Source organism: Sprattus sprattus (assembly GCF_963457725.1).
Source record: "Sprattus sprattus genome assembly, chromosome: 6".
Lineage (NCBI taxonomy): Eukaryota > Metazoa > Chordata > Actinopteri > Clupeiformes > Clupeidae > Sprattus > Sprattus sprattus.
The window spans coordinates 36972939-36994341 of record NC_137925.1 but is presented as its reverse complement, the minus strand read 5'-3'; the positions used below and the strand labels follow the sequence as shown (position 1 = coordinate 36994341).

Sequence of the window (21403 nt, the reverse complement as noted above, 5' to 3'; positions counted from 1 at the left end):
TGTAGCAGGGGCCATAAGCACCCCTCATCACAGTGGAGCTGTAGCAGGGGCCCCTCATCACAGTGAGGCTGTAGCAGGGGCCGTAAGCACCCCTCATCACAGTGGGGCTGTAGCAGGGGCCGTAAGCACCCCTCATCACAGTGATGCTGTAGCAGGAGCCGTAAGCACCCCTCATCACAGTGAGGCTGTAGCAGGGGCCATAAGCACCCCTCATCACAGTGGGGCTGTAGCAGGGGCCGTAAGCACCCCTCATCACAGTGATGCTGTAGCAGGGGCCCCTCATCACAGTGATGCTGTAGCAGGGGCCGTAAGCACCCCTCATCACAGTGATGCTGTAGCAGGGGCCCTTTATCACAGTGGGGCTGTAGCAGGGGCCGTAAGCACCCCTCATCACAGTGGGGCTGTAGCAGGGGCCGTAAGCACCCCTCATCACAGTGGGGCTGTAGCAGGGGCCGTAAGCACCCCTCATCACAGTGATGCTGTAGCAGGGGCCATAAGCACCCCTCATCACAGTGGGGCTGTAGCAGGGGCCATAAGCACCCCTCATCACAGTGATGCTGTAGCAGGGGCCGTAAGCACCCCTCATCACAGTGGAGCTGTAGCAGGGGCCATAAGCACCCCTCATCACAGTGCTGCTGTAGCAGGGGCCCCTCATCACAGTGGAGCTGTAGCAGGGGCCGTAAGCACCCCTCATCACAGTGATGCTGTAGCAGGGGCCATAAGCACCCCTCATCACAGTGGCGCTGTAGCAGGGGCCCCTCATCACAGTGGAGCTGTAGCAGGGGCCGTAAGCACCCCTCATCACAGTGATGCTGTAGCAGGAGCCCCTCATCACAGTGGAGCTGTAGCAGGGGCCGTAAGCACCCCTCATCACAGTGCTGCTGTAGCAGGGGCCGTAAGCACCCCTCATCACAGTGGCGCTGCAGCAGGGGCCCCTCATCACAGTGGAGCTGTAGCAGGGGCCGTAAGCACCCCTCATCACAGTGGCGCTGCAGCAGGAGCCCCTCATCACAGTGGAGCTGTAGCAGGAACCCCCTCATCACAGTGGAGCTGTAGCAGGGGCCGTAAGCACCCCTCATCACAGTGCTGCTGTAGCAGGGGCCCCTCATCACAGTGGAGCTGTAGCAGGGGCCGTAAGCACCCCTCATCACAGTGGGGCTGTAGCAGGGGCCCCTCATCACAGTGGAGCTGTAGCAGGGGCCGTAAGCACCCCTCATCACAGTGGCGCTGCAGCAGGGGCCGTAAGCACCCCTCATCACAGTGGGGCTGTAGCAGGGGCCCCTCATCACAGTGATGCTGTAGCAGGGGCCCCTCATCACAGTGATGCTGTAGCAGGGGCCGTAAGCACCCCTCATCACAGTGGAGCTGTAGCAGGGGCCGTAAGCACCCCTCATCACAGTGATGCTGTAGCAGGGGCCCCTCATCACAGTGATGCTGTAGCAGGGGCCCCTCATCACAGTGATGCTGTAGCAGGGGCCCCTCATCACAGTGATGCTGTAGCAGGGGCCGTAAGCACCCCTCATCACAGTGGAGCTGTAGCAGGGGCCATAAGCACCCCTCATCACAGTGATGCTGTAGCAGGGGCCGTAAGCACCCCTCATCACAGTGATGCTGTAGCAGGGGCCGTAAGCACCCCTCATCACAGTGATGCTGTAGCAGGGGCCGTAAGCACCCCTCATCACAGTGATGCTGTAGCAGGGGCCGTAAGCACCCCTCATCACAGTGATGCTGTAGCAGGGGCCGTAAGCACCCCTCATCACAGTGGGGCTGTAGCAGGGGCCGTAAGCACCCCTCATCACAGTGATGCTGTAACAGGGGCCGTAAGCACCCCTCATCACAGTGCTGCTGTAGCAGGGGCCGTAAGCACCCCTCATCACAGTGATGCTGTAGCAGGGGCCGTAAGCACCCCTCATCACAGTGATGCTGTAGCAGGAGCCCCTCATCACAGTGATGCTGTAGCAGGGGCCGTAAGCACCCCTCATCACAGAGGAGCTGTAGCAGGAGCCCCTCATCACAGTGCTGCTGTAGCAGGGGCCGTAAGCACCCCTCATCACAGTGATGCTGTAGCAGGGGCCGTAAGCACCCCTCATCACAGTGATGCTGTAACAGGGGCCGTAAGCACCCCTCATCACAGTGATGCTGTAGCAGGGGCCCCTCATCACAGTGATGCTGTAGCAGGGGCCCCTCATCACAGTGGGGCTGTAGCAGGAGCCCCCTCATCACAGTGGGGCTGTAGCAGGGGCCGTAAGCACCCCTCATCACAGTGGGGCTGTAGCAGGGGCCGTAAGCACCCCTCATCACAGTGATGCTGTAGCATAGCAGGGGAACCCCCTCATCACAGTGGGGCTGTAGCAGGGGAACCCCCTCATCACAGTGGGGCTGTAGCAGGGGCCGTAAGCACCCCTCATCACAGTGCTGCTGTAGCAGGAGCCCCTCATCACAGTGGGGCTGTAGCAGGGGCCGTAAGCACCCCTCATCACAGTGATGCTGTAGCAGGGGCCGTAAGCACCCCTCATCACAGTGATGCTGTAGCAGGGGCCCCTCATCACAGTGATGCTGTAGCAGGGGCCGTAAGCACCCCTCATCACAGTGATGCTGTAGCAGGGGCCCCTCATCACAGTGATGCTGTAGCAGGGGCCGTAAGCACCCCTCATCACAGTGATGCTGTAGCAGGGGCCCCTCATCACAGTGGGGCTGTAGCAGGAGCCCCTCATCACAGTGATGCTGTAGCAGGGGCCGTAAGCACCCCTCATCACAGTGGGGCTGTAGCAGGGGCCATAAGCACCCCTCATCACAGTGAGGCTGTAGCAGGGGCCGTGAGCACCCCTCATCACAGTGGAGCTGTAGCAGGGGCCGTAAGCACCCCTCATCACAGTGCTGCTGTAGCAGGGGCCGTAAGCACCCCTCATCACAGTGGAGCTGTAGCAGGGGCCATAAGCACCCCTCATCACAGTGATGCTGTAGCAGGGGCCCCTCATCACAGTGATGCTGTAGCAGGGGCCGTAAGCACCCCTCATCACAGTGCTGCTGTAGCAGGGGCCATAAGCACCCCTCATCACAGTGGGGCTGTAGCAGGGACCCCTCATCACAGTGGAGCTGTAGCAGGGGCCGTAAGCACCCCTCATCACAGTGCTGCTGTAGCAGGGGCCCCTCATCACAGTGATGCTGTAGCAGGGGCCGTAAGCACCCCTCATCACAGTGCTGCTGTAGCAGGGGCCGTAAGCACCCCTCATCACAGTGATGCTGTAACAGGGGCCATAAGCACCCCTCATCACAGTGGAGCTGTAGCAGGGGCCGTAAGCACCCCTCATCACAGTGATGCTGTAGCAGGGGCCGTAAGCACCCCTCATCACAGTGATGCTGTAGCAGGGGCCATAAGCACCCCTCATCACAGTGGGGCTGTAGCAGGGGCCCCTCATCACAGTGATGCTGTAGCAGGGGCCGTAAGCACCCCTCATCACAGTGGAGCTGTAGCAGGGGCCGTAAGCACCCCTCATCACAGTGGGGCTGTAGCAGGGGCCGTAAGCACCCCTCATCACAGTGATGCTGTAGCAGGGGCCCCTCATCACAGTGGGGCTGTAGCAGGGGCCGTAAGCACCCCTCATCACAGTGATGCTGTAGCAGGGGCCCCTCATCACAGTGGAGCTGTAGCAGGGGCCGTAAGCACCCCTCATCACAGTGATGCTGTAGCAGGGGCCGTAAGCACCCCTCATCACAGTGGAGCTGTAGCAGGGGCCCCTCATCACAGTGATGCTGTAGCAGGGGCCGTAAGCACCCCTCATCACAGTGATGCTGTAGCAGGGGCCCCTCATCACAGTGGGGCTGTAGCAGGGACCCCTCATCACAGTGATGCTGTAGCAGGGGCCGTAAGCAATTACATTGCTTGTTCATCACCAAACTGTTCCTGGATGGTTGGGAGAAGTGGCTCTCGGAGGATGTTTTGGTCCACCAAGCGCCAGGACCGTCATCTCCAGCACAGAGCTTGCTCAGGAATGGCAGCAGGCAGGTGTGAGTGCATCTGCGCGCCCAGTGAGGCTAAGACTTTTGGAGGATGGCCTGGTGTCAAGAAGGGCAGCAAAGAAGCCATTCTCTCCAGGAAAAACATCAGGGACAGACTCATATTCTTCAAAAGGTACAGGGATTGAACTGCTGAGGACTGGGGTAAAGTCATTTTCACTGATGAATCCCCTTTCCGATTGTTTGGGGCATCTGCAAATAAGCTTATCCGGAGAAGACAAGGTGAGAGCTACCATCAGTCCTGTGTCAAGCCAACAGTAAAGCATCCTTAGACCCTTCATGTGTGGGGTTGCTCCTCAGCCAAGGGAGTGGGCTCGCTCATAATTTTGCCTAAGAACACAGCCATGAATAAAGAATGGTACCAAAACATTATCCGAGAGCCACTTCTCCCAACCATCCAGGAACAGTTTGGTGATGAACAATGCCTTTCCCAGCATGATGGAGCACCTTGCCATAAGGCAAAAGTGATAACTAAGTGGCTCGGGGAACAAAACATTGATATTTTGGGTCCATTGGCCAGGAAACTCCCCAGACCTTAATCCCATTGAGAACTTGTGGTCAATCCTCAAGAGGCGGGTGGACAAACAAAAAAAAACTATTTCTGACCAACTACAAGCATTGATTATGCAAGAATGGGCCGCCATCAGTCAGGATGCGGCCCAGAAGTTAATTGACAGCATGCCAGGGCGGATTGCAGAGGTCTTGAAAAAAAAGGGTAAAAACTGCACATATTGACTTTTTGCATTAACTTCATGTAATTGCCAATAAAAGCCAGTGACACTTATTAAATATATTTAATTATATTTCAGCCTTCCATAGTAACATCTGACACAAATATCTAAAGACACTGAAGCAGCAAACTTTGTGAAAATGCATATTTGTGTCATTCTCAAAACTTTTGGCCACGACTGTAGAAGGGGCAGGGGGCCACAGACGCCCTCTAGGTGGTGAGATGAGGTAGTGCAGCAGCTTCCTCGCCCTCATCACTGCTGTTCAGTCTTTGACAGGAAACCGGGGAGAAAGTAACGCATATTTTAGTCTGTTTCAATAATATGGTGTTTGACATCGAATCTAATATTGAAGTTTTTATTGTGTTTTACATGTCTCCCCCTCTCAGAAGGGTTAAAGGTCAAATACATCTGGGGTCCCTCAGCCTCACCCATCACCACAACTCAACCGTCCCAGCCAGTGCCTCCTCCTCCTCCTCCTCCTCTTCCTCATCCCGCCCTGCAGTCACCTCCTCCTCATCATTATCCTCCTCATCTCTGTGGAACCCTAATTTTTTCATTTAATTGTTTTACTTTTAATTTTGTTATTGTAAATAGTTACACAATTATAATTTCTAAACGATTCTCAATGACTATCTGAAATGCACATTATAAATTAAATCGATATATTTGTATTTGGTTGTGTGTGTATTAGTGAATAGGCTGCACTTGCAACTGAACAAGGTTTGCAAAATCTAAAAATACCGAAACAAACAAAAGAATAACACTAGGCTACATTAACGTTTGCCTGTCAAGTCGTTTGTATAGAACATGGACTGGTTAATGTTAATGTAGCCTACCTGTCTCCAAAACCGCTGGTTTGGGTAATACTAATAATTTATAAATAGACTAGGCATATCGATTTTTTTTTTAGCAGTCTGACTGCTATTAGGAGCAAGCTAGCTACAGTTTGCAAAGCCCGATTTACTGTTTGGGATAATCATTTTACATCCTGTGTTACATCAGCAAAGTACTCACCCTTTACCAGACCCTGCTGTGTGATTTTTGTGTTTTAGGAACATGTTAAATGTGACTGAAAAACTCTTGGTAGACTTCCCTAAAGAGCGCCTGCTGCTGAATAGACCTGTGATTAAAATCAAATGGAACGGCTGCTTCTGTGGAGATGCTGGCCGTCTCTACCCTGTTTGCATAGAGTGCGATAAGGGAGAGAAGTTTCTTTGCGATCATGTGGTGGTTACTATCTCACTTGGTAAGCCGACGTTTCTTTGCCTCCCCTTAGAGTAGTTAACATAGCTGTGTTCACACCAGGGACGTGCAGTCATAGGAGGCAGGGGAGGCAGAGCCTCACCTGTCATTTTGAAAAGTAAAAAAAAAAATATTAATTTTTTTTTTTTTTTTTTGTATAATAATCATATATATTTATGTATTATAAAATAAATATTCATATTTCTCTAGTTATCTGTGTTACGAGTGTCATTTCTGCATGGTTCCGATCATTTCGAGCATTTTTATTATCAAAATCGCTGAATTTGAACATTTCCGGTTCCCAGTGATCAGCCAATGAGCATTAGACGTGCGGTCAAGGGAGGCAGATGCATTGCAGTCTATGGGCAGGGTAGGCAGTGCCTCCCCTAGGATTGCGAAATCACTCCAAACTGGGTTTTACGCATGCGTGCGCAAGCGTAGAACCTTTTGAGTTGAGCTGAAAACGCATTGAAAAATATTGCAAGGGAGGCACGCACTACCACGGATTCAAGAAGGGTGGCGAGCGAGAGGGCACTTGTTGGGTATATAATCTGACGTTGGATTTTCTTCTTCACTTCTCTACTTGAGTTTGACAGCGAAAATGGAAGATTGCATTGCTAACCTGAGGCATGTTGAATTAACTAAGAACGTTTAAGTATTTTAAGTTAACACAGTAGTATTACACATTTGCATTGGAGTATTTCACGTTTCCCAACGGGACTACATATTCATGCGCAACACGAACCTAAAGAAGCTAAAGGCTGTTGATGCAGGAAAGTTGCCTTGAAGTTGTGAGCAGACTAGGTAGGTGCTAATCCTGAGCTAAACTAGCCACTGACTGCATTCACTCAAGAAGAGGACAACGGATTTCCACTGATCTATACTGATAATCGTGAGTGGATTCATTTTGTTTCACCTCAAACTGACGGTTATGAGCTCCAACGAAAGTGCACCAACTTTAAATTATACTGGCCAGTAGAACATTTTGGTATTGTGTGCTATGTATGCGGTGTTTAACTGTTGTTAATATGTTGAGTAAATAAATATGGAATTGTTTTTTCGAAGCTGTCCGAGTTGGTTAAATGGTAATTTAAATTAGCATCCCACCACCGTAGTTATATTTTCTCCAGACAAAATGAAATGAGCCATATCATTGGTGGGAGGGCTACATACACTAGCTTGCAACTATTAATATCTTATTAATAACTCCTCATAATACAATAAAAAAACAATCGTTTGAAAATAATGGTATTAGACAATAAAACAACGTTTTTTCAGTTCTGATCAAAGGACAATTTTAAAACCATAGACATATATACATGTATATATACATTTTATATATATATAGTTTAAACTAGAGCTCAAAATGACGTAATCACTTCCGGTTTCTGTGCCTCACCAGCTCCGAACCTCACTGCACGTCCCTGGTTCACACGGCCCAGAGGATGATACTAGCATATTTGTTTTGTGTCTTCATAAGTGCCTCATAATATCCCCATGGCGGGTTTGTCACAGAAAACTGTTTACTGTGCATCTTTCAGCAGTGTACCTTAGCTGCTTAACACATAATGCTCTCCTCATTGCAATCCTCCTTCAAAATCGATTTATTCATTTTCTCCCATGAACTGAGATGATCTGTTCTGAAGATCTGAATCTGAAGGTTTTCTGAGCCATTAATTCTCTTGAGTTTTGAGACTTCTGTTTCTTTGACCTGAACAGGCTGTCTGAAAGCTGCACCAACAACCATGTTCGACCCTCAGCTCCCAGAGGACAAGAGGGAGGCCATAGACACACTTGGTTTTGGCTGCATCAACAAGATCTTCCTGCAGTATGAGGAGGCCCTCTGAGAGAGGGATGCAGGAAGCATCAGTCTGCTCTGGGAGGACGAGACCCCGGCGTCCTTATCCACAGACGCCACCCAGTGGCAGAAGAATATACAGCTTTTCACTGTCATGAGACCAAGAGAGAAGTGAGTTCTCTGATTACAATGTAAAGATAGTGTATATCAAATACAGTGTTCAAATATCAGATTTATTCTTGTTACTGGCCTGCAGTGTGCTATTCATACCTCAAGGTTTGGTAATGTTTTGATTGGCTGGTGTTCGGGGAATGAGGCACAGCATGTTGAAACCATGACAGAGGCCGAACTCTCAGCCGCCATCACCAGTAACTTCAGGAAGTTTATGGGTAAGTATGCAGCTTTTCAAATGACGGGGTCACATATGATGTTACGAAGGGAGGATTTTTTTAAGGGGCGAAAAAGCTTGTCTCCAAAATTCAGCGGGGCTCAGTAATTATCATCAGAAAACAATTGGATGGAAATTTGCTGAGACAGGCATCCCTACCTGCCAGTTGCTTTGTGTGTTTGTAGAACATTGAAGGAAGAGGGTGTATTTTTCAGTCTATGTCTGGGGGGAAGTAAACAAGATGTACTCTGAACAGCATTACTTTACGCTGACAGTGTTTTTAACCATTACAGAGAAATTCTGAAAAATCCCTTTGTAAAACAAAAGCTCAAAAAGCAGAACTCAAGAACATTTTGAGTCACAAAATGCTGAACCTATTTGGCCACGTATCATGATCACTTTAGAGAGACAAAAATCAGTGACAAACCAATGCATGTGTTTCCAAGGCAACCCTAACATTCCCTGTCCTAAGACGGTTTTATGCACAAAATGGCATGGTAAGGCATTCATCCAAGGAGCATACACCTATATCCCAGTTGGCGTGGATGCTGTGATCATGGACAAGTTGGCTCGTCCTCTGTCAAGCATGAAAACTTCCACTGAGGTAAAAACATTACAATAACACTTAATTATTTACAAGGGAGCAATGAAGCCTGATGTTAGAACTGAGCTTCTGCGCCCTTTCAAAGGCTTTATTTCGGTTTTAAAAAGTGGTTTTTCAGAGTTTGCCTCTGACCAGAAGTGTACAAGACAATCCTGTTCATTAACTACTAAAAGCCTGAATGACTTGAAGGATGTGCCCCTCTCTCAGGATCTTCAAGTGCTCTTTGCCGGGGAGGCCACGATGAAGAGTCTCTATGGGACCGTACAGGGAGCTCTGCTCTCCGGCCACAGGGAGGCTGACAGGATCTCACAGCATTATGGAAGACCAGCACCTCCATCAACTCCATGCTCTTCTTCTGCGGCAACATAACTGCTCTCATGTCTCAGTGGGCTATGCAGAGGGACTGCATGGGAGGAAAGATTTGGCCTTTTGGTTTGGCTGTATATTTTTTATGCATATGATCCTAGCAAAAGATTGGTGATATTTTACTCAACCACCAATCAACTCAAATGGGTTCCAAAATTAAAAGAAAAAGGGCCTACTATGTAAGACTGTTATCAATGGTAGGCCAAGCTTAAAATCTTCTTTGTATGTGGCTTTGGATAAAAGTGTTTGCTAAATGTAATGTAAAATTGTCAAATGTATCGGAATTTTTCAATTTTCTTTAAGGTAGATTTTTTGGTGGACCAGCTGTCTTTTACGCCACTGGTACTGAATCACCAACCTTTGCACTTCGTGTCACAAATGTATCATAACGTCGATATTAGCCTTAGCGAGGGAGAAAGCTGGGGCACACTCGCTCACCATGAGGGGGGAAGAAAGAAAAAATGGGGGAAGAAGGGTTGAAGAAGAAAAGAGAAAAAAAAGAGAGAAAAAAGTGTATTTTGGTATTTTGTTTGGTATACAGTTTTTTAATGTTGATGTTCATCATAAATTATTTTTTAAACATTAAACTACCGTTGGCAGAAAGTGAGGTTTGCATTTTTTCATGCAAAGCTCATTTTCATTATTGGAAATCACAAGTTGTTTGAATATTACCTTTTATTAACTTTATATTAGTAAGATATGGATGATTGAACATTGAATATTGCAATACATATATGCATTTATGAGAAAAGAGTTGACCCTAAGGTTCCCGGTTCAAGTCCCACTGAAAGCATAGGTGTGCATTATTTACTGGGGTTTGGGGTGCAGATGACGGGCACACATTAGCAGGGAGGAGAGGGTCAGTCACAGGTCCAGTCCTTGCATCACCACCACGTTGGCCTGCCTCTACACCCTCTTGTTGTGCCACTGTACCAGGTTGGTGTGGCTCACGTCCACCAGTTTCAGGGTGGTCTGCTGCATAACAGCCCTATTGGCCAGAATGCGCAGCCTGATCCTCCTGTAGTCATTCAGGGTGACATCCCATCTGGACAGAGAGAGAGAACGCAGCAGCAGTGAGAAATATGCAAGTGTGAATATGTATGACAGGGCACAGAGGGAAGGTAGTAAGAATACATGTTCCTGACCTGCTGGTTGGTGAGGGCCAGTTGGTGTACCTGGTCTGCAGCTTACTGGCCCCCTCACTCACTCACGCAGCGGCCACAGTCCACGTATAGCAGGACTGGGGGTGGAAGAGCTGCTTGGTGGAACCGCTCCATCACTCCATCCTGTCCAGTCCCAGCCCCTCATGCACTGTTTGTGATTAGCAAAGATGATTGCTGGGTAATATGTATGTTGTTGTCCAATGTCAAGTCTTTATTTGATCATGTGACAATGCAATATGCTACAGTTAAACCAATTCGAGGGTCTGATAACCATTGAGCACAGCACAACTTTACTCATAACAATGCCTTTTAAGCACAAGAGTGGAAGTAGAAAGGGCAAGAGAAAAAAAAACAGGATGAGAAGGCGGCAAAGCTGCCTAAATTAGATAGCTTTGGCTTTTTAACTAACCCGTCAACTAGTCGCCAGCCCACGGAGTCAGCAGTGTAGCAGTTCAGCTGGGATCAGCATCGCTGCCCTCAGTGGTGTATCAGCAACAATGCAACAGGTAACCTACGGCTATTGTGATAGAAATACATTTCAAGACCAGTTATAGCCTACATACAATATGGTAGGGCAGGATTACTAGGCTATAAATTGGGTAAATAGTGGTCGTTTTAGGCTATTATTACTTTCTAACCGTTTACAGTAAGAAATGTTCCTGCTGAGAGTCAAACAAGACTAAGTTCATTGTGTACACACCCATTGCGTCTGAAATATGTGAGGTTGATTAATTAAAAACGATTTATATCGATAACAAACACCTTTGATTAGCATGTTTTTTTAGACGCGGTTGCGGAAGTAGAGAACGCAACAATTTAGTTTTAATTGTTCAGGCAATTTGTCCACGCACTTTATACGTCTTTTCTCCCTTACCTCAAAATGGTGAATAATGGCTTTGACTAAATGTTTCTTTGAAGAAGAACTGACCCTGTCAACAATACCACTGGTCACATCAGACATTTATTATCTGTAAGGATTCTGGAGGGTGTAATTCCCTTTTGAGCCATAAGGGGTCCTCAGGACTTGTTTTTGGTATACAGCACATTTCTTCCTTCACCTGTGACTGATCTGTGTGTTACTGTTTTCGCCTGAGCCTCGTTACATGATGGCCTTTACAAGCTTCCTGTCTGCCCTCATTCTCTGCTCAGTGTTGAGATGTCAGAGGTGAATTTTATTTCTTGACTAAGCCTGCTCTGTAGCTTGTATACACGAGAAGAGTTCTACCTTTTTGGATATTTTAGGATGTTTTTCCTTCATGCCTGTTTTGCTAAATTGCATTTGAGCCTGCCATTTTACTCTGCCTGACCAGTTCCTCAATAAAATCCATTGAACTGACTCTTGCCTCATTTGGTCTCTGCCCTTGGGTTTCTACCTGGTCTACGGCTCAGAGGATTCAGCCTCTCACCCCAGACCTGGATTCATGTCCCAGTTCCCACTGTGACTCTTCTTACAGTTTTTCACTATTGTTAAAAAGTATAAAGCGAAAATTCGGCACAATCTGCACAACCTTCAGGTCATGTATCAATCGCTCGCCCCAAGTGGGAAATACTTAAGATTCCCTTATCTACATTAGAGTCCGATTTTCCTTGTGAACACACTAGCCCCTTATACATGCGTCAATGTAAAGCGGTTACATTGCGCCTACCACGATAGAAACTCGCGAGCGTGTTACAATTGCCTCATGTATAAGGGGTCTAGATGTAAACCGTTAGTTTTTCCGCCGATCGTCTGAGCCTTTCGAGAGAGGTGGTTTACCACGTTAATTCGTCTTACAAAAGGGCGTGTCAAATCAGGCCGATGTGTCATGGGGGAGGCCGTGCGTGACTGGGGGGAGACGGTGACAGGAGGCTAGAAAGTTCACTCCATCATCTCTTTGAAATTCCTTATTCCATGAGTGGTAGGCTACAATGACTGGCTGTTTTAAAATATAACTAATAGCCTATTGAAACAAAATAACCCAGGAAGTTTCATCTTCGACGTTAAGGCTTCTTCCAATACTGACAGCTGACTCATAGCTTGCAGGTTTGCGGGAGACGCGACATTTGAGGGATGTCACTTAATTTAAACCTTTTTTGCTTCCGTTAGTGTGTGTGTGTGTGTGTGTGTGTGTGTGTGTGTGTGATAGAGACAGAGAGAACTCAGTAAAACATCAGAAAACACCGTGTCTCGTAAGCCTTAAACTATCAATCACCCCCACAATGAAATATGCCATTACAGTCGCGACAAACTTCTTGGCATTGTGGTGCGCCCAAAACGCAAGCTATAAACGTAGCCATCCTAATGTAACCAAAATATACCTCTGCTGATATGCCTAGCCTTCGTTCTATTTAGAATTTGTCTTAGCACTATGCAGGAATAAAATAGCATCTACAGTGTCAGGATTCAGGCGCTCTCGCCTGGCTTCTATAACGCGCCCTGCTGCACTGAAGGAGCGCTCACTCGCAGCACCTGTTGCTGGAACGCATATAATTCGTTTTGCAAGGTGCTGTAGTCGTGGGAACGACTGGCCTGGTTTCTCCCAAAAGGAAAGTAGATTTTCCTCTGCTGATCCCGCGTCTGTATGGAAGTTTGTAGAGAGATCGCCGGGGAGTAAAATGCTCCCTTTCCGTTACGTCTGCTGCTGGCTAGTAATACAGACAGCCGGAAAGGTTAATAAACGGAATGAAATAGCTACACATTACACACGCTATGTTTTAATAAAAGCCACGTTACTCACATACTGGTTAACACTGTTTGTTACAGCACATAAATGTTTGTCGCTACATCCAAACTGCGTCACCGTTGTCCCTCCCTGTGCTCCAGCCGCACCATTTTGCTTGCAATGTGAATCATTTAATTGAAATATGCTTATTGGCATTTGTTGCACCTTAATCATTTTCTACAAACATGATATGCTATGTATGGTGTAGTAGACTGAGACTCTATTCACTACTGCACAAAAACTAGACACGTTTGAAAAACTAGACGTTTGCAATGAAGTAGGTTAACTTTCGCCAATATCTCCGTAAGGGAGATGGGTTATGTGCTCAAATTTCCTGGGATCAAAGAAGACGTTAGTATTCATGTGCAAACTAAAAATCACGTCTCAGGATTGCTGCGCATGCAAGTTATTTCGGGTGTCTCAACTGTAACTAATACCACTGTCATATAATTATGAGTCCAGTAAAAGACGGAGCAAACACAGTTTTCTACCGTTGTTGAAACACATCCACGCGTAGACTCGTTTTCTTTCCATCCGAGAGTGGTTATTCAAAGAAAATATTGAGAACTATATGCTGATAGAAAGAAGGGAACTTTAAGCCACTACACTGCCTGTGCCCGATGCGGATCCACGTTGATGTTGTTAGTAAACAAACCAGGTGGGAGCACATCTCCGTGGTCTTTGCGCATGCCCGAGGCAATGTAACCGCTTTACATTTTGCACATGTATACAGGTAACGACAAGAGCCGTTTCCCTTGAAAATCTTCACACCTACACGCGAATACGATACGATAAACTGATCTGATCTCAGTGGCACATGTATAAGGCCCTACTGATGTCAATTACACATCACGTTGGTGTCAAAACAGTGTACACAAAGTTCTGTTGTTGCACACAATTTTCAAGTAAAATCTCAAAGCATCAACCTGCAAACCACAAATAGTCAAATCTCTAAACTTTCAGGTCTTTTGACCAATTTGCAGTGAGGACTGCACCACTAAAGTGTCTTGAGCCTCTGTTTTGTTGGATAAACTATTGAAAACTTTGAAAAGATCCACAACCAGAGAAGGAGAGGGGTAAGAGTGAGAGGAGGAAGAAGAGGAGGACAAGAAGGAGGAGGAGTAGGAGGATGAAGAGTAGGAGGACAGAGAGAAGGAAGAGGAGGACAAGGAGGAGGAACAGAATGAGGACAAGGTGAAGAAGGAGGAGGATCAGGAGAAAGAAGAAGGAGAATGGTCATCTCTAATGAGATTTGGGCCGCTGTGGTAGACCATGTTTTCATGGTTTTTCATTAGAACCTTCAGGATGGAGAACAAGTACGAAATCTGTTTGCCTTGTGTACTGTAATACTGCATATCAATATAATATACGTAGTGTGCTCACAGTATTTGTATTTTGCAGGACTGAAAGAGAACCACACTGTGGAGGAAGAAAACACACTTTCAATATTTTTTGAAAGCAAGGTAGCATTTTCCAGGAGATATAAAGGGTTTTGCATTTTCAGTTAGTTGCTTTGCAATTTGTGTTTAGAGTTTTGAGAACGAGGCATGCTTTCAAAAAATGTGTGTAAGCAATTGAGAAAAACTATAAGCATTTTGTATACAATTTTATGTCAATACAATCTGGTGGAACAGGAGACTAAAATTGTAAATATGGTTTGTGAGAACAACGGTATTGCTGTTTTATGTTTGACTATGAAAAATGTAGGCCTACACTGATACATTTTACAAAAGGAGAAAGGGCTCAATGAGTCATTGTCATTCATATGGTGTGTTTCGATGATTGTGTTTTCAATTTTGCACTTCTGTGTGCTGTAAATGCTTGGTAGTGTGCAGCTAATGCTTAGTTGTGTGTACTAAATGAATGTATGTGTGTGTGTTTTGAAAATATGGCTGTGTGTACCAAATGAAAACACGAGTTCCATTTTGTGAACGTTTAAGAGATTTGATAGCAAAGAGTCATCTTGCAAAGGGAGTGTCAGGTTTAGCATTTTGTGTGTGAGGTTTTCAATTTTCTGTGTGCAGTTTTGAGAAAGACGTTACTGTTTTGAAAAACGGGTTTTAGCAACAGTGAAAAACTGTAATTGAGGAAATGATTGAGTACTCCGTAATCAGAATGGCCTGAAAATGTGGGTTACAGAAACAGAGGGCATATAGACAATGAAAAAGAATCCTCTGTCATAGTAAAAGGGAAACTTCTCGATTTTTTAACCTGGCCCCTTTCCCATCTTTTGGGACAAAAAAACGAAAGGAATCTGTCCTGTATTGAGTTAGAACACTATAAAATATAAGTTTCTTTACAGTTATTGAGAGTTGTCTCTTTACATTGTCATACTCTTTGGAGGGGTCTGAGGTTAGAAGCTTTACAACACTAAAGGAGCTCATGTTAAAGTGACTGGACCTTAATGTTTTTACATACAGTATGCTTTGCGTATCAGTAATTGAACCCTCAATCTTAAACATAATCTCTCAACACATTTTCTTTGTTTTAATGTTTACTGTAGCGTACCCTTTTCCTGGTGGTTGATGACCTGATCGCTGATGCTGCTCATAGATGTTTTGCAAGTTTTACCAGTTTCACAAAACAACATTGTGCAAACCAATTGCATCAATAGATGATTAGAATAGATAGAGAAACTTCAGACCATATCAGCACAGAACATCTGCGCTCTTTCAAAATATATGTTTGTGGCAGTTTTGACGTACTGTCCCTACTTGTGGTAGGCTACTTGGGCTGTCTTAGCCTGCTGATATAAGAGCTGAACTCACAAAGGTAAGAGAGAGAGAGGCCATTTACAGACCTTTTACAGGGGCCATTTACAGACCTTCATCCACAATCAACCTAAGCAATGGGACAGTCTAGAAAGGCAAGTTAAATAAAAGGCATGATAACCCTCTGATACAGGCACTATCGAGGGACTGGCTGATGGTAAACAAAATGGCAGAACGTCACATTTGGCAGCACCAATGCTAATGTTAATCTAAGGCTACAAGTAATTGCACATATCTTCACAAATGCCAGCATGCTGATATAAGAGCTAAATTCACAAAGGTAGGAGAGAGAGTGTTACGTCCAGTCCTGTTTATTAAATTAAGGTGCCTGATTCTTATCATTTATTCTCCTGTTCTGTGTTGTGTTTGTTTACTCACCTCTCCTCTCGTTTCAGACTCCTCACGCCCGGCCTTGTTTTTTGTTTGTTTTTTAATCCAGGTCCTTGTGTGAGCTACACCTTGTTGATTTTCTGCCCCTCCTTGATTGTTTGCACCAGTACCTTGTGTATTCAGTCTGTGTGTGTTTGTTTACTCGTCTCTCCTCTCGTTTCAGACTCCTCTAGCCCGGCCTTGTTTTTTTTTATTTAATCCAGGTACAAATACAAAAAAAATATTAATTTATACATTTTCAAAGTCTCTTTCCATTCACAGATATATTACAAAACTTTACCACATTGAAGAGTTAACAAGGGATTAACTAGTCACAACAAATGTTTCCTTCTATCAAAATAGTTTTCAATTGCCTGGCTTTATTCCCATTCAGTCTATCAAGGGATTTCATATAAATATTAAACTCTTTTTAAAAGACACCAAAACTAGGAATAGGTTTTTAAATATCTCCTCTTATGAATGGAACATTTCTCCAAAATAATAACAACATTCCCCAGGAAAATATAATCAGAGCTTCCCCTTAAGGAACCATACAAAATCTCATCTGCTGTAAGGGCTGGCTCAGAAATAGCCAACCAGTTTTTCACTGCAAAACAACAACTTCTGAACAGATAATAATAAACTTTATTACAGGCTCAAGGCCCACATGGAAGATGTACAATACATAAAATCAATAAATTACATATAAATATACATACAATCATAAATATATAAATACACAAGGAAAGAAGGGCTAAAAAAGGCACTTATGCCAGTGTTTCCAAATCTTAGATGTGTACTTGACAGTGCTGCGGCCAGGGTCTGTCATCAGATCAATTAAAACATTTGAAGAGCGGTCCAGCCGACACATAAACTTAAAAATAAGGTTCCTCAGCAAGGCCATGAAGGTGGTTAGACCCACATTACAGAACAGCTAACTGGCTCTAGTACTCCTGGGTTTCTTCAGGAGTATCCTAAGACAGTCATTATAGGCTACTTTCAGTTTACGCAAGCTCTCCTTCTTGTAATTCACCCAGAGTGGAGCTGTATAGATAGATGGTTGTTTAAATTTCTTGCTTGCAAAATCGGCAAACATCTTTTTAATTCATATTAAAACATTTGCATAAGAAATCAGTAGATGGATATATATTACTCATTACTTTAAAATGGACCTCCTTTGCCTAAGGTGGAACTGGGAATTTTAAATACTTAGAGCAACACCTGAATTGATCTATTTTTCATGAAGCCTGATTGAGACTCTCTGATGCATTTTTCAAGATCTGTTTTCAGTTTGTTTGCAAAAACATAAGTCAAGAGCTTGTAATCCGTAGTAAGGAGATTAATAGGACGTCTGTTGTCTATTGTTGGAGCTGGTTTTGGAATTAGTGCTTCATTGATAGTGTAAGAGTGTGGCTGTTTAGTATCTCCAAGAATGTCTGGAATATAAATTATTTTATATCTTCCCAGAAGTGTGTAGAAGTAAGCAGTTAATCCATCTACTCCTGGGGTCACACCCTGCCTTGTGTGTTCTACACCTTGTTGATTGTCTGCCCCTCCTTGGTTGTTTGTCCCTGATCCCTCATCACCTTCTGTATTTAGTCTGTGTGTGTTCTGTGTCTTGTTGCCAGTTCGTCTTTGTTTCCCCCGTGTTTCCAGCGTGCCAGCGATTTTCCATCTTCCCTGAGTTTCAAGCGATCGACTCCTTGTTTGTCTCTTCCTTGCCAGCACTTCTGCCTCTACAACCCTCTTCCTGGATAACGACCCTGGAGTGGAGAAACGACGATCCCCACTGCTCACCACTTGTTGGATTTATTTGTTTGTATCTGGACTGTCTTACCGTGTACCGAACCCGATCAGTCATAGTTGATTCTCTGCATGTCTCCGAGTTGAGCATCTGGATCCGAAAGTTCCACGTACATTAAGGAGAGTGGTCATTTACAGACCTTTATCCACAATCAACCTAAGCAAGGGGACAGTCTAGAAAGGCAAGTTAAATAAAATGGATGATAACCCTCTGATACATATAACATAAAGTTTCTTAAATATGAATATAAGAACAAATGATCCTTTTGCCTACAGATGATTTCATTTAGCATCTTTTGCCTTGTGGGACTCCTCACCATTGAGGGACTGGCTGAAGGTAAGCATCACACAAAGAAATGGCCTACTCAGGAAAATACATTTACTTAACCCTAAACATAAGATTAAAACATACATTTTTATATGGGAATATAATAATCAAGTCTTATTTGCAACTTCTTCAGTACAGAGAAGGAATATTTCTCCGCAAAGTAATTTTCACAACACACACACACAAACATTAGAAGACAATGTTTGTTTAATGCTAGAAAAACTAAATATGTTACCTTGTTCACTTTAATAGTTCATAATGTTGCACTCCGTGGAAAAGCAACACAGTCGAGGCTGAAAACTGGCCCGTATAACGGAATAGCACATCCATCGAATGCCATCGATGGTAACCGAAATGCTAACGCGCACCACGGCTCCTGCACACACACCGCTCGTCATCCCAACCCGTGGTGGAGAGTTGATCTACTGAAGACATATAGAGTGGACCATGTGAGAATCACCAACAGGGGAGACTGCTGCCCAGAGAGACTGAATGGAGCTGTGATTAGGATTGGTAACTCCCTCGAAAATGAAGGAAACAGTAACCCTGTGTAAGTAGTGTGTTGTGTTTTTCAGCTCAATGTCAACATTCTAAAAAAGTACATGTATTCTTGTTTCATAGATTAAGTTAAATGATGAAGGAGTTTTTGTTCATTTAATCAGAATCAGAATAAACATAAAAAAACAATAGGTAAAACAATATATCAAATATGTTCAAAGTTTTACGGAATATGTTGAAGGGAAACTAAAATGTCCCTGGTGCGTATGGTATTGCAAGTTGTATAATGATAGTTGTTTATGTCTAACATAAATTCACTTTGCAAAAAAAATCCTGAATGCTCTATGTCCATCTAGGCCTAATGTGTGACTGCAAAACAAATGCAAGAAGTGTCCTACATTTACTAACAAATGTTCCACTTTCTTATGGTGTTTTTTGTATGTTTAGCCTTTTTCCAATAGTAACCCACTACTCATGAATATGTAACTCTTTTCAGGTGTGCTGTGATCCCCTCCATCCCTGCTGGGGAATCCAGGGCCTTCAAGTGTCGTGGGATGGAGGGTCGCTGGGTAAATGTGCTCATTCCAGGGCGGTCAGAGTACCTTACACTGTGTGAGGTGGAAGTGTATGCAGAAAGCAGTGATGTGGAATGTAAGGACTAACCACATGAGCTTGTGCGCTCTATGCTGCATTGTAGGTCTACATATTAACAGAAAGTTTGAGTTGAGTTCAGGCACGGTTGTCTTCTCTTCTCTTCTCTTCTCACGTGGGTCCCACAATCACATAGACTGTGTGTGTTAAATAAACCTCGGCATTTTAAGCAAGGAAGGAGGCATCAACCCTTTACTTTCAAGATGTGACTGAATACTGCACTGTTGGATACTTATTTGTAACAACATCACAGATAAAAGTCTAATGTAGGCTATCTGATCTATTTTCAGCATGTCTAGAAATTAAAGGTATTCCTATTATAAACAGTCCTTGTATGATTTCGGGGTCACCAGTGGTGTATAGTAATTGAGTTATTGTGCAATATTATGGTTATGGTTAAGATATTTAGCAGACGCTTTTGACAAAAGCGACTTACAAAACTCTGGGTAATGTAAATATGTGTAATGTTTTGCAAGTTTTATCCCACCAATTTCAAAAGATGACATTGTTCAAACAAGTTTCATCAAGAGATGGTCAGAGGAGATAGAAAATGTTCAGGCCACATCAGCCCAGAACCTCTGCACTCTTCCAACATATATTTGTGTCAGTTCATACTCACTCTTCCTACTTGTGGTAGGCTACTGGGGCTGTCTTAGCCTGCACTCACAGAGGTAAGAGAGAGAGAGTGGCCATACACAGATGTTGATCCACAATGAACCTATGGGACAGTCCAGAAAGGCAAGTAAAATAACAGGGGTGGTATCCCTCCAATACATATAATATAGAGTTTGTGAAATATGCCCTTAAGAACAAATGACAACTACAACACCAAAGGATCTCATGTTAGAGTCACTGGACCTCAATGCATTTAAATATGCTTTGCAGATACCAGCAATTGAACCCTATATAATCTCTCAACACATTTTCTTTGTTTAAATGTCTATTGTAGCTGACCCTTGCTCATAGATGTTTTGCAAGGTTTCCCAATTTCAAAAGACATTGTGCAAACCAATTGCATGAGTAGATGATTAGAAGAGATAGAGAAACTTCAGACCATATCAGCACAGAACATCTGCACTCTTTCAAAATATATGTTTGTGGCAGTTTTGACGTACTGTCCCTACTTATGCTAGGCTACTTGGGCTGTCTTAGCCTGCTGATATAAGAGCTGAACTCACAAAGGTAAGAGAGAGAGAGGGGCCATTTACAGACCTTCATCCACAATCAACCTAAGCAATGGGACAGTCTAGAAAGGCAAGTTATATAAAAGGGATAATATCCCTCTGATATATAAAAAATAAAGTTTATCTATATGGTTTTAGATCATTTTGGGTCCAAATGTTTTACTGGGGACGATTAACGATCGTAATCGGAGTTAGAATGCTAAAACTGGCAACAGAAAAACAGAATATATAAATATATAAAAATATTTTTCTCCAAAACATGGGGTCCACAATTATTGGCACCCCTAGAAAATCCTATAATTCAAATCTGACTGAAGTATATTACCTGTCATGTTTTACATTTTTTAGTTCACCTGTTTCATTAGGGACTCTTAAGTGGTCAACCATGGCTTCCTGCTTCACTGAGGTATAAATATGAGGTGACACATGCCAAATACCCTTAGTCATTCATCAAGATGGGAAAGACAAAAGAACTCAGTGTCAAAGTGCCACAAAAAATTGTTGAGCTGCTGAAATCCAGATTTAGGGAAATAAGAAAATATCTAAACAGTTGGAAATACCCACTTCCACAATCAGGGCAATAGTTAAGAAGTTAAAAGCGACAAGAGATGTCAGGAATCAGCCTGGAAGAGGACCTATCTGTAAATTAACCCCACGCACCGTGAGGAGGATGGTTCGACTGGTAAAAGAATCTCCAAGGATCACTGCTGTAAAATTGCAGAGGTTAGTCCTGGGGTCAGAAAGTCTCCAAACTACCATCAGACTGCACCTACATCACCACAAGTTGT

General features: G+C 44.4%; 1 protein-coding gene and 1 pseudogene across 2 annotated transcripts; both read left to right on the top strand.

Moving 5' to 3' along the window:
• Window positions 1-3935: 3935 nt before the first annotated feature.
• LOC308367145 (peroxisomal N(1)-acetyl-spermine/spermidine oxidase-like) lies at window positions 3936-9149 on the top strand (annotated as a pseudogene). The gene is made up of 7 exons: window positions 3936-4132; window positions 5135-5284; window positions 5801-5994; window positions 7710-7959; window positions 8065-8177; window positions 8623-8780; window positions 8988-9149. The product of its transcript is annotated as a peroxisomal N(1)-acetyl-spermine/spermidine oxidase-like (transcript).
• A 9081-nt stretch (window positions 9150-18230) lies between these two features.
• On the top strand, window positions 18231-19442 carry LOC308367144 (fucolectin-like; the record flags this gene model as incomplete). Its single annotated transcript, XM_080840960.1, has 3 exons — window positions 18231-18291; window positions 18535-18832; window positions 19277-19442. 3 exons carry the CDS (start codon window positions 18231-18233, stop codon window positions 19440-19442), a joined length of 525 nt encoding a protein of 174 aa, XP_080697086.1.
• Between the last annotated feature and the right edge of the window lie 1961 nt (window positions 19443-21403).